Below are 12,583 nucleotides of genomic sequence, written 5' to 3'. Positions count from 1 at the left end.
CATCGGGAAAAGATTTGATAGAGATATGTAAATAATGCATCAAAACTTGTTTGAACAATCATGGAAACAAAATATTTTTCTCTTGTGTTTTATTTCTTTAAAGAGGGAGTAAGGCTAGGGTATTCATTTTATTTTCTTCTCTTTTTGTGCATATAGATACAATATATATATATATATATATATTCTTTTTTGTTGATATTTAAGGGTTCAACGAAAACCCTTCTGCCTTTCTTTTTTATTTTTTTTGCCTGCATAACATCTGTTTTTTAACCTCTGCATAATCACCAACTTGCGAGAAATGTAATCTACATCATAGATTGTGCTGCTATTCGTATAAATTCTCCATTTCTCATCCTGTTATTTGTTTGTTTTATTCCACAGTCAATTTTGCAATCGACACATGCCTATGGCACAACAACAACAACAGCAGCAGCAGCCGCAAAAGCAACAACAACAACAACAACAACACCAGCAGCTAAATCCGCAACAACAACTCCAGACACAACAGCAGGAGCAACTGAATCCACAAGCACCTGTGTGGATTCCCAGGGTCGTAACTCCAATGACAATGCCAACCACAGTCTTTCCTCCTTTCTACCCGTTCCCTCCTCCTGCTATGTCAAGTCCTTACATGGGACTTGGCCCAGTTCCACCTTCAGTAAGGCCAATTGCTGGATATTCTCTTTTTTCGCATGGTCAAGGAACAGGGAGTCCATTTCCTTCACCAGGGCAGCATGCTTGGATAGATGCCAAGCGGAATTATTTCAGCAGTTTTCCTAACTTGTATATGACCCAACAGCCGCCGTATGGGACCGATCGTGGGAGTTACTTGGATGTACCACCCCCAACATTACCGTTCTTCCCTAGTGGTCCTTTCGCCAGCACAAAAAGCATTGTTGCTGGTTCATTAATTCCTACTTCTGATAAATCAGGGCAAGATGTCATGTGTCGCAACATCCTTTCAACAGAAAAGAGAGAAGAGGATGTCCCACAGGAAGTATGTCGAGTTGAAAAGAAAATGGATGTTACGAGTATAGAGGATTGGCACCGTTATCTATCTGAGTCTTGTTCATCATGTCTCCTATGTGGAGAAGATGGACACCGCTATTCAGCATGTCGATTATTTGACGGTAAAAGTGTTTGTTTTCTACACATATCAACCTCTTGCGTTTATGTAATGCATCACATGCAATGGATTGAAGGAGCCAAACTACGAGACGTCTATTCCTTCATTCACAGCGCTATGGGGCTCTCACCAGATCAAGTGGTTTTATTTGTCAGCAATCAGATGATAACATTTACAAATTACTCTCTCGACACACGTTGCTGTGACTTGCATCTTCTTCCTGGAGCAATTGTGGGTGTTACCCAGCAGAAATTATCCATAGAAGAAAGGTTGCCATTATCAGTGAGACAAGGAATGTCTCCTATAAGAAGGTCTGTACGAGAGGTACTTCCTATTGAAGAAAAAGAGACACATATTGATGCTACTTTTGATGTTTCTACCATCGCAAAATCTTCAGAACTCTCCGTATCAACGGCAATACCTGAGGGGAGAACACAATACCCTTTGGAAAGTACCATGGAAGAAATTACTGAAGTTGTATCCCTCACCCACAGGGGAGACAGTGCTAAGAGTGGTATTGCAAGTACAAGAAATGAAGAGGAGGAAAAGAGTCCTATGAGCGTTGGAGGTGGAACCGCCGTTCCATCTCCACAAACATCAAAAAGTGGTACACTTTATTCGGAGAGCAGAGATCCTACCTTGACGACGGTTTCATCTCTAACTTCAGCTATTCCCTTTTCAGATGTTACCACCGGCATTACATTTCGCGGTGACAGTGGTCCACTTAACTGGCCTGAGGCTCCTGGTGATGATAAGGGTTATGGTATGGAAGAAAGAACCCATCGTATTGATCCCACAATGACAACCTTGGCGGGTAAAGATGCCGTTCTCTCTCCATCAACGACGGAGGATGCCGCATCAGAGGAATTACGCCGTCGTCGCACTGTTCATGTGAAATTCATACCAGTTACGATGACGTTTTCTGCCATACGCGCGTTGCTGTGGTCTTGTGGTGAAGTGAACAAAGTCCGTTTGGTTCGGCCACGCACTACGGCACACCCCGAGCGTACATTTTACGTTTGTTTTGCAGAATACGCAGATGAGGAGGGGGCGGCCCGAATGATTGCACTCCACGGATGCCGCGTTGCAGGGAACTTTACACTCGCCGTGGCCCCAAGTCGTGATGCCATTCGTGGTGGTTTTATTACTGATCGTGATTTCGGCAGCGGCAGGCCGTGTACGTTTGGTCTCAATGAAGTTGAAATGCGCCGCTTGGGAATTCCCACCACCACACCAATGGCCGTACCAACAACAACAACAACAACAACAACAACAACACCAACAATGGTAATTCCATCTGCGAGAGAGACGGTGCCCTTGCCACCCTTTGCACCCTTCCCTAAGCGATTTTTCCCTACGCCGACCACTCAAGAGAAGCGTGGAAAAGTCTCTGTCAGAAGTAATATTGAGCATAAAGATGACAGTTCAAGCGAAGGTGAAGAAGGTGAAGAGAGAGGCTCTGGAGGGGATGATGAAAGTGGACCATACACGCTTCAAATTGTTTCAACAGTGAAAGGACGAAAAGGACAGCAAAGGGATCCTTCACGTAGAGTCAGTGGTATTGAGGGAAGTGAAAATGTTTTATCGGCATCTCCGCGAACGCTTCCTGCTATGAGACCGTTCCCAGAAGTGGCCTCTCGTGAGACAATAAGAAGAGCTGAAACACTACGCGCTTCTTTGCGTGACGCCGTCTTGAATCACTTAAACCAACGATCATCCGAGTCCTTTTATAATGCATTCAGAATATTGGAAGAACTCAGGTGGACTGCTGGGACTGCTTTATTTCATCTTGAACTTGCAGTGTTTGAGGTGTTACTACTTTTGAACCAGGATAATGTTATTCTTTCAAAGGATCTCGAAAAGTCTGCTGCTGCTGCTGTACGTTTGGGAACTGAGTTGCATCAGATATTGCAATCCGTTGCTGCAAACAACAGTGCCATTGCCCCTATGTGGCGTTCACTCTTCACTCCTACTCCACCGGTACAACAACGAGAACAAGAATATGGGGTCGTGGAGAGTGAAATTGAGGGAGGTAAACTACACGATTCCCCTGGTGTATCACCTATATATCCATGTTTGTCTAATTGTCTTCGCTTTGTTGAGCTCTTGCTGTATATTGCAGTTTTGCTTGACAGCTCCCACAAGAAGAAAACACCGCGTCGTGATGAGGCAGAGACAACAGGTGCCACACTGTCATTACCATTGCCTCCTCAGACGAACCCTCTGCATGATGTAGAGAGTGAGTTACTGGTTTCTGCTCGCCGCCTACTTATGCAACTGCAGCTTGAATTCTCTACAGAAAGGGGAGTTTCTGCATCCGCTAAATGCACATGGGGTGATAAAATATCTTCTATATTACAAAGAATACCCTCCACAAGTGGTTGGCATGATGGGAATCTAATACACTTGCTTTCTACAAATCCCCGACAAAGTTCCCAAGGGATATTGTTGGAAAGCCTGGATTTTCGTCTTTTCTAGGTGTAACAGTGTATGCCTTTGCTACTTTTTTTTTTTCTTATTATCTTCTTTTGTTTTTCCCTGCCGTTCTTAAGCAAATGTGATTTTAATCTCGTATTGCTGTTGCTTTTCTTGTTTTCTCTGCCGTTTTGCTTGGTATTTCCTTTCTTTCATTCTTTTTTTTTTGAATAGTCGCGTCGCACAGTGAAATGAAGACGTTATTGCTTCGATCAATTGCGATGCACCGGCAGAACTTGCTTTCACAGACAGAATTCTTCTTAAATATGGGATCGCCAAATCCTTTTTTTTTTTCCTTTTAAATGTTTATGTTGCTTTTTCATTTTTTTTTTTTTTTATTTCACTTCTTTGATTCATAATATTGTTTTCTTCAACAGATACATTTTTTGTACTTTTCATTCTAAATACAGAATATTGTTTCCTTAATTATATTGTTTTTTCCCCATTTTTCATTCCATTTATATTCCCACTATCTTGGTTGCGTGACTTTTTTCAGTCACATGTAACGGGCGACGCGAAAAGGAGAAACATTATAGTTTGTTGGATGGTGTTGCGCTGGTCTTTTTTTCTTTGACCTAGAAAACATAGAAGCAAATTAGAAAAAAAAAAAAACTGATAATCACACTTTTCTCTTTCACCATGTTTCTTTTTTGTTTTTCTACCCTTGAGCTCTCTCCCTTGTACTATTGCCCTCCCCGTTTGATAATTTTTTTTTTTCTTTCTTTTCTTTTTTTTTCTTTTCTTTCTGTACAGGTAAAGAAGCGAAAAGGAAGAAGGTGGGCGGTTCGTTAGAGAAAATAGATAGGGAAAAACAACAACAAAAGTTAGACAAACGCCGAACGTCCTCCACGATTTCCTTTTCTTCTAGAGAGTGCACACTGTCGTGTTCTCATTTGGTGCCTGTACTATGAAACATGGCCCACGCGTGTCATCCTTGTCGATGATATCATCCGAGGGTGACCGATGCAGTGTGTCTGTGCCTGGGCGGCCTCTCCGCCGCAGTGAGTGCAGTAGCAGTAGCAGCAGTTATCACAATGCGAATAAACAAATTCAATACAGTGATGTTGCACCCGCCCCGCTGTTGCACCCGCGGCACAGTCGCAGGGGAACAGGAATAGTGGCAACGCGGGGAAACTCACTAGACGGCGGTCCATTCGATACAACTATCACAACATACGATCCTTTGAGCAAATCACGGAACGGCCGTGTAGAGTACGATGGGGAAATCGCCCAGGCTGTGGTGAACACAGCACAACAGTTAGAGCAGGTAAGACGTCTGCGTCGTTTAACATCATCTTCTCTCATGTCGGATGCGGCGGTAGTTGGAGGTCATGATTATCATCGTATGGATAATAATCGTAGTGCTTCACAATACACAGTGGGTGTTTGTTCAACTAATGCTGCTGTACCGACTATCATGCCGCAAAAACGGAGTTCATCTGGTGCTGAACTAAAACTGTCTACACTGACAGAGGAACCACCGTTGCTGCTGGCGTGTCATCCAGATCCCAATAATAGCAGTGATCTTGCATTAGTGCCAACAGATGCACAACAAGGCCTCATACGAAAGAGGGTACCACCGCGGTGTGGTGCTGTTGGCAGTGTTCGCTCTAGCACTCCCACTGGCAGTGGTGGTATGTACCCGCGGCGGAGCACTGAGCCGGTGGTGTGGCAGTCCGAGCGCGCACTGCCGAAGATCGCACAAGGCCGAATGGCACCGCGCCGGCGAACTACACCCGGACGCAAAACTGTGGGCTGGCGAGAAGAAGGTGGTGTACCGCCTTTTCCAGGGCCTACACTGCATTACAAACAGTTAACGGAAGCCTTTTACGGTAATTACGGTGGTGGGTTGTTAGCACAGGAGGCGTATCTGTACTTTATGGCAGATATGAATCGACGGCATACGAACAGGAGTGGAAGTTACTCTCATCGACACCGTCCACAGCGACGCCACCCAACTACACACCGGGGAACAAAGCATGATCCTGGTTTTCACCGCTTTGAAAGGGACGAAAGTTCCACGTGGTCTGAATGTACAACCTCACAATCAAAATGGGTGTGATATAGTTAAATTGGGAAGAGGAAGAAAAATAGATGTATCTGTATATTTGCTTATAAGAAGATCGAATGAAAAACGAAAGAATGAGGGTAAAGGAAAAGAAAAGAAAAGGAAGATTGTAGATTCAATATCAATGGAGTGGTATTGCTTGGTGGTATATATATATATGTGTATATATATATATATATATATTTGTATGACAGAATGTATCTCGTGTGAACTCCGGACATTGTTTTTTTTTTTTTTTTATTTGGATACGCATGAGTGACATTCTCTTTTCCAGGTGTTTTTCCCACTTTGAGTTGAAGTGGTGAGTGATTTTTGGAGTATGGTAATTCACTACCCTTATTCTTCTTGTATTCCAAATCCAATACCTGTGTGCGAGTGTTTTTTTGTGTGTCTGTGCTTGTGGTTGAATGTTTTGTTTTTAGTATGATATCTTATTGTTTGTTATATTGAGAAGAAAGGTTGCAAAGATTCTCTTTGGTCCTAATCTTGTCCTTTGTATGCTTCCTTTTTCTTCTTTCCTGCTCCATTGTCGTCTACCCTCCATGTTGCTTATTGTTTTTTTTTTTGTTGTTGTTGTTGTTTGCAATGATCCAATTGATAACAAGAGAAACAGAGCGTGAGAATGTGTGTGTCATTGCCCATGTTTCTTCTTCACATTGTTGTATCGCCCTGGAGTGTGAGTTTTAATATTACAAATCTACTTTCCTTTCCTTTCCTTTATATAAAATTTCTTTATATATATGCGTATGTGTGTGTGGAATCTCTGATTCATCAGGCTCTTTCCAAGAGTGAGAGCCGCTTCGTGGAACTCATAACAGAGTTCCTATAAAGAAAATCAAAAAATAAAAACAAGAAAAAGAAGTTTCTCATTTTTAATAGGGCGATATGTCAGAAGTTACTTTGCGGAGCCTTTTTTCAATGAAAGAGCGTGGACTACAGTCGCTGGTACAACGTTCCCCTCCGGCTTTTCCAGTGACTGGCTATAATCCTGAAAACAACACGTGGGACGAAGTGCGTGTGTTGCTGGTGGGTGCAGGTGGCATCGGTTGTGAAGTCCTACACGCGTTAGCACTTAGTGGGTTTACGGATATCACTGTGATTGATATGGACACCATTGAGCTTTCTAATCTTAACAGACAGTTTCTCTTTCGTGAGACAGACATTGGTCGTAGCAAGGCGGAGGTGGCCGCTGCTTTTATTGAAGGACGTTGCCCAGGTGTACGGGTGCGTGCCCTGTTTGCTCGCGTTGAAGACCAAAGTGAAGATTTTTATAGACAGTTTCATGCGATTATTTTAGCATTAGATTCTGTATCGGCTCGAAGATGGATGAATCAGAAAATTGCTGATATAGCTCTTTGGGAGATTGTTGAGGTTTCCCAAGATGAGGGGAAATACCCTAAGAGACGCCGAGAGAAGCGCATTACTAGTGCCATTCCCATTATTGATACCGGTACCGAAGGGTATGAGGCTTCTTGCCGTATTATTTTACTAGGTGAGCAATCTACTCCATGCATAGAGTGTATGCTTGAACTTTATCCACAGCAAAAGAGGGTTCCTCTGTGTACTCTTGAAAATGTCCCACGTTCACCAGAACACTGTGTTCTCTATGTGCAATTTAGACTATGGGAAGAGATGAGGCCAGGTGAAGCACTTGATACGAATAACATGGAACATATTAGGTGGATTTGTTTAAAAGCACAACAACGCAAAGAGGCCTTTGGTATTACAGGCCCAGATATTAACGAACAATTTACAATAGGTGTTGTTAAAAATGTTGTACCAGCTGTTGGATTTACCAATGCATTTGTAGGTTCACAAGCAGTACTTGAACTTTTTAAGCTGTTAACAGGTGTTGCACCTTCTGTGAATTGTTTTTCATACTTTAATGGGGCAGCAGAATCTGGAGGATTGACATCATATGTAACAAGTCTCTCTGCTAATCCGGCATGCCCTGTTTGTGCCCCGCGGCCTTTGCTTTTGCTTACTTCAGAAATGAGACCACATGATGTACTGGTCGCTATTGAAGAGCAAATTGGATTTCCTGTTGTAGGAGAAGAAATGAATGGTATTCACGCTTCAGAAAAAATGGATGTGACTCTGCGTGTACGTTTTGAAAAGGGCAATGAAGTCTATCTCATTTACAAATCAAACAACCCGTTGAAAATACCTTTGTATGGTAATACCATTGAAGAGATATTCGCTGCATCAGGATATGCTGATAGCTTTATACAATGGTGTGATGGAAATACATCTGCATTTATAGTTGAATGTAGTGGTATGGACATTTTCATCGTTGCTGAAGCTCTGATGACTAGATGTCTTCCTCCAGCATGAGTTTTTTTTTTTGTTGTTGTTGTTTGACTGTTTGGTGGTAAACTGGCAATGATAATGGGGAAAGGGTAATTGAATATTTCTTAGTTTCCTTTCTTACATTCAAGACGATAGAGAGTTCAGCATATGGGATGTGTAGAGACTCTTTTGATGAATGAATAATTCTAGTTTACAACAACAAGAAAAAAAAGAAAAAAAAAACAACAACAACTGTTGTTCATGTTTGTGTGGGTGGATTTCTCTGATCAAAAAACGAAGAATAAAAAAAAATATTTTCTTTGTTTTTCTTTTCTTTCTTCTCTTTTTTTTTTTTTCTTTCACTTTTACATTGTAGCACAGAAAGAAAAGGGAGAAAAAGAGTAGTGGGAGGAAGAGAGAAGCGTCTGCCGGTGAATGCGTGGGTTTACATCACAACTGCGTGTTGGGGGTCGACTGGCGACTGTTTCTGTTTCTGTTCCCGCCGTCATTTCCCCAGCGCTGCGGCATTCACAATGTACAGTGGCGACATCAGCGACAATTTCAGAAGAGACGGTTAGTTGTAATGTGAGAAATGAGAGAAGATCCAACATCTCAAGAAGAAAAAATAATAATGTTACCACTTCTACGGTTTCCTTTCCTCTTGGAAATGGTATAGAAGTGCAGCTGCCAGGACTCTCTTCACTTCTGCCTGAGGATGATGCTATGACTCGTCAAGGGCAAGAAGAGAAACCTCCCATTCAAATAAATAGTATAGTTGAAAATCAAATTTCTCTTGTAACTGAGGGAACAGATACAAGTATTGACGTCCCTGATCTTTCTACTATGACTAATGCTGCCAAAGGTCACAGCGAACTTGAGGAACTAGTGCAGACGCGAGTGGAAGAGTTTCACCGCTTTCTATCAACTTCTTTACCGCTGCTGTTAAGAGCTCCTGAGACGACTAGTGTATCAACAGAATCACTATCACAAGCGTGTCATACTCTCACAGAAGTACTTAACGTTGTTGATAGTATTTCAAGATCCACAGGACTGCGTGTGGAGCGCGTTTTCCCTGTTTCTCTCGTAATGGCACTTTGGAATACTCTTCCTTTACACTACACATTTGCGCAAAAGATTATTCAAAATAAATGCAGACCATCTGCTCCTATTAGATCTACTAATGAAAGTGATAAGAGTAGTTCTAGCATTCATGATAATAATAATAATAGTAATAATAATGCTGCTGGTGATGATGATGGTGGTGAGTCCAAGATGTCTTCGTTGACCGAATCATCATTATCATTATCATCATCATCATCATCATCATTATCATCATCTTCATTGCCTGTCATGGTAGAGTTAAAAGCCGCAAGACGTGCCCTCGCACTACGCACTCGTGATATTCATGATCTCCTCTCACCAATTGCGCTTGTGCAGGTGCTGCTGCGAATGGAACATTGTGGAGCTCTCTCAGATGATATCATTGGCCCTATAGGAACACAGTTGCTGCGGCGGTATAATACTTCTGCATCTCCACAACATGTGGCTGTCAATCATCTTCTTTCAACCCGTTTTGTTGCATCCGCTGTGAATACAGAGACACTGCCATTTGACGGTGATAGCGCTCTTGCCTTTGCTTGTTTATTAGGAAGAATGCAAGTAGTGAATCACTTCCAATTGCATCGTCTAGTCCATACAATTTTACTTCCTGCCATCATTCCTGTATTGCGAACTCGTACACTAGACGAGACGTTGTTACTTGAACTGACCAAGTGTTATTCCCGGTATGCGGTTTCGGGTAGTGCTGTGGTGCAGTTAACAGAACTGTGGATGCCGCATATACCTCAAATGACGTTAAGAAGATGTGCCGAGTTACTGCGTATTATTGGTAATGGAGGACAAGGGTCTGTTAATTCAAAATCCTTTTCTTCTTACTCTTCACATGCTACTTCAGTAACTGGTGCAGAAGAAGATTATTTAATTCTTTTAGAAGCGATTATGGAACGGGCACCTGCTATGCTTACATTGGGTGATGGTTCTCTTTCTGAATTTGTTTGCGCACTTGCTATGGTGAACTCTGTGAATTGGGATAAGGTATACTTATTAGCGGCGACGGTATTAGAACAGGAAGTTGACCAACTTCCATTGACAGAATTAATACATGTGTGTAACGCACTTATACATCGTAATTCACATCTTCCATATCATCCACTTCATGCTCGTTTGGCACGTCGTCTTCTTAGCGAAAAAGAAGCATTAAATAATGTTAAGGTTGCAAATCTTGCATTGTTGTCGGCTGCTTTAATGTTATCGCCATTTCATGAAGAACCTGACATGACTAAAGAGAAACCAACAAATAATACTATTATTCCCTTAAATGAGGTAAATTGTGCCCTTGCAGTATTTCGTCGTCATGGTACGAAACTAGGATTACGTGCATTTGTTGCCGGTATGTGTGTATCTCCATTAGCGCAATTACCACGTAGTTCTCAAGAGCGTATTATTCTTCATTTTACTTCTATTTCTTCTGCTATTGAGGTTCCATGGTTGGCTAAGGGAATTGCGGCAGTGACCTCACAAATTCCCACTGCGGTAGATCCCGTATCTGTGCAACGATGGTTTTCTCGTTTCACAGCTGTAGATGTTGCACGTCAGTTGGATGTGGATCATGTTGCCATACTTTTAAATATATTATCTGATGATAATTACAGTCGTAATTGTGCACTTGCAAAACAGGCTATTACTTCACAGGCTGGTAAATTGCTTTTGCGGGAGAATGTTCCCTTGGAATCTATTGCGCCTCTCAGCATGGCGTTGCAGCGGGCCGATGTCTTTTTTCCATTCATGTACTCTCGCATTTGTCGTGTTCTCCTTTCGAATGTACGGCACGCACCGTGGGAGTTGCTGCTTCCTGCATTCCAGAGTGCCGCGGATGAGTTTACGCGGCGTCCACACAGTAAGGGAAGTGTGTTTAGTGATGTTTGGGAACAATTGCGGTCTCGCATAATGGAAGAAGCTGCGGCATCTCTTCAGGTCCAAGATGTCATTTCCGCTTTTAATGGGTTTGCATCCTTAGATGTAAGAGATCGTCCAATTTTTTCCGTTTTACTGCATCAACTCTGGACTATTTATCAGAGGATCACGGTGATCAGTGCGGAGGAATCATCCGATAGGGTAGAAGCTTCACAACAACAAGAAGAAGAACAAGAAGGACAACAATCGGCTGTGTGGATGGATGATGTGCTCTCTGGTTTAACACCAAGTGCACTTGCAGTTTTTGTAACCACACTTGTGCATACGGGTGATGCTGCCGTTGTGAATACCTTTATGCCATGGGCACTTCTTCGCACACGACCTCTTGTAAGAGACCTCTACCCAATAGATGTTCTGCATCTTATGTTAGCACTACTTACATGCTTTAGTGTGGCCGCTACATCTAAGGAAGGGTTAACAAGTACTACTAATAGTAATAATAGTAATAGTAGTAGTAGTAGTAGTAGTGCATTATGGTTGCGTAATGGAGTAAACCATGCGATCCTTCATGCCGTTTACGATACTTGCCGTGATTTATTTCTGGAAATGTACGAAGATGTCACTACTTCCGCTGATGTGAAGACTCTACAGGCACAACGTGCGGAATGGAGCCCAAAAGTAAAAGTTTCCATTTCACATGTCCCACGTTATCTCTTTGCCGAGATACTCATTGCACTGTGTGAGTGTGGGATACAAGACACATCTGTGGCCACGGCTTCTGCAGCCCGCCTAACACGTCAATGCTGTGCATCCTTACCTATATCTCTATTGGTAGATGTGCTCATGGCATTGTGTTTCCATTTTCCTCCACCAAAGAATTCTGTTGAAATGACGGAAAAAATTGGGGTAAACATATCTGGAGGGAAGGAAGATAATGAAGAAGTAGTAGTCGACAGCACTATTTTTTCTTCTTCTTCTAATAAACATGATGATCAGATAACTAGTGCTGGTTCTGCTTCTTCTGATGTTGTTTCCACACCATTACCACTCGCTCCGCATCAGCGCTTCCTTCCCGCTGTGTTGAATGCACTTTGGACTCGAGTGGAGGAGTTGCAGCCTCTGCAGATGGACGCTGTGCTGCGTTGTCTACATCACTACTACGGAGATAGGGTGGATGCTGACTTTTTGGAGCGCCTCCAGAAACACAGAGCAACACTTAACGAGGTAAAGCTGAGACGACAAGGAACACAGGAGAATGCATTGAACAAGGATGAAAGCAAAGAATCTGTTAATAAGACTTCACTGACAACAGCAGAGGTAGTAGTTCCCTCTGCGGAGCGAGATGGAGGAGCATCAAACGAAATTACAGCAGACGACCTTTTTTTTGAATGATGTGGAGGAAATGAAGTGAAGAGAAAGAGAAGGAAAAGGGAAGATTGATTCTCAAATTTCCTTGAGTCTGACTCTATCACTTACTTTCTCTCTCTCTCTCTCTCTCTCTCTCTCTATGTGTGTGTGTGTTTGTATGCTTGGGGTTTTTTTTTAACTAAACAGTTACGTATCTCTGTCATATGATGTTTGTTTTTATTTATTTTATTTTTCTTTCTCTCCTTTTATTATTATTATTTTTTTTTATTTTTACCTCTTATTTT

General features: G+C 42.3%; 4 protein-coding genes across 4 annotated transcripts; all 4 read left to right on the top strand.

Moving 5' to 3' along the window:
• Positions 1–400: 400 nt before the first annotated feature.
• Positions 401–3,604, top strand: TM35_000061840 (uncharacterized protein; the record flags this gene model as incomplete). Its single annotated transcript, XM_029023221.1, has 1 exon — positions 401–3,604. The coding sequence occupies one exon, from the start codon at positions 401–403 to the stop codon at positions 3,602–3,604; it is 3,204 nt and encodes a 1,067-aa protein (XP_028885245.1).
• A 937-nt stretch (positions 3,605–4,541) lies between these two features.
• On the top strand, positions 4,542–5,663 carry TM35_000061830 (uncharacterized protein; the record flags this gene model as incomplete). Its single annotated transcript, XM_029023220.1, has 1 exon — positions 4,542–5,663. The coding sequence occupies one exon, from the start codon at positions 4,542–4,544 to the stop codon at positions 5,661–5,663; it is 1,122 nt and encodes a 373-aa protein (XP_028885244.1).
• An 891-nt stretch (positions 5,664–6,554) lies between these two features.
• TM35_000061820 (ubiquitin activating enzyme) lies at positions 6,555–8,003 on the top strand (the record flags this gene model as incomplete). The annotated part of the gene is made up of 1 exon (XM_029023219.1): positions 6,555–8,003. The coding sequence occupies one exon, from the start codon at positions 6,555–6,557 to the stop codon at positions 8,001–8,003; it is 1,449 nt and encodes a 482-aa protein (XP_028885243.1).
• A 390-nt stretch (positions 8,004–8,393) lies between these two features.
• On the top strand, positions 8,394–12,323 carry TM35_000061810 (uncharacterized protein; the record flags this gene model as incomplete). Its single annotated transcript, XM_029023218.1, has 1 exon — positions 8,394–12,323. The coding sequence occupies one exon, from the start codon at positions 8,394–8,396 to the stop codon at positions 12,321–12,323; it is 3,930 nt and encodes a 1,309-aa protein (XP_028885242.1).
• Positions 12,324–12,583: the final 260 nt, after the last annotated feature.

Source organism: Trypanosoma theileri, assembly GCF_002087225.1.
Source record: "Trypanosoma theileri isolate Edinburgh chromosome Unknown TM35_Tth_6_V1, whole genome shotgun sequence".
Taxonomy (NCBI): Eukaryota; Euglenozoa; class Kinetoplastea; order Trypanosomatida; family Trypanosomatidae; genus Trypanosoma; species Trypanosoma theileri.
The sequence above is the reverse complement of the archived record's forward strand: the minus strand, read 5'-3'. Positions and strand labels throughout refer to the sequence as shown.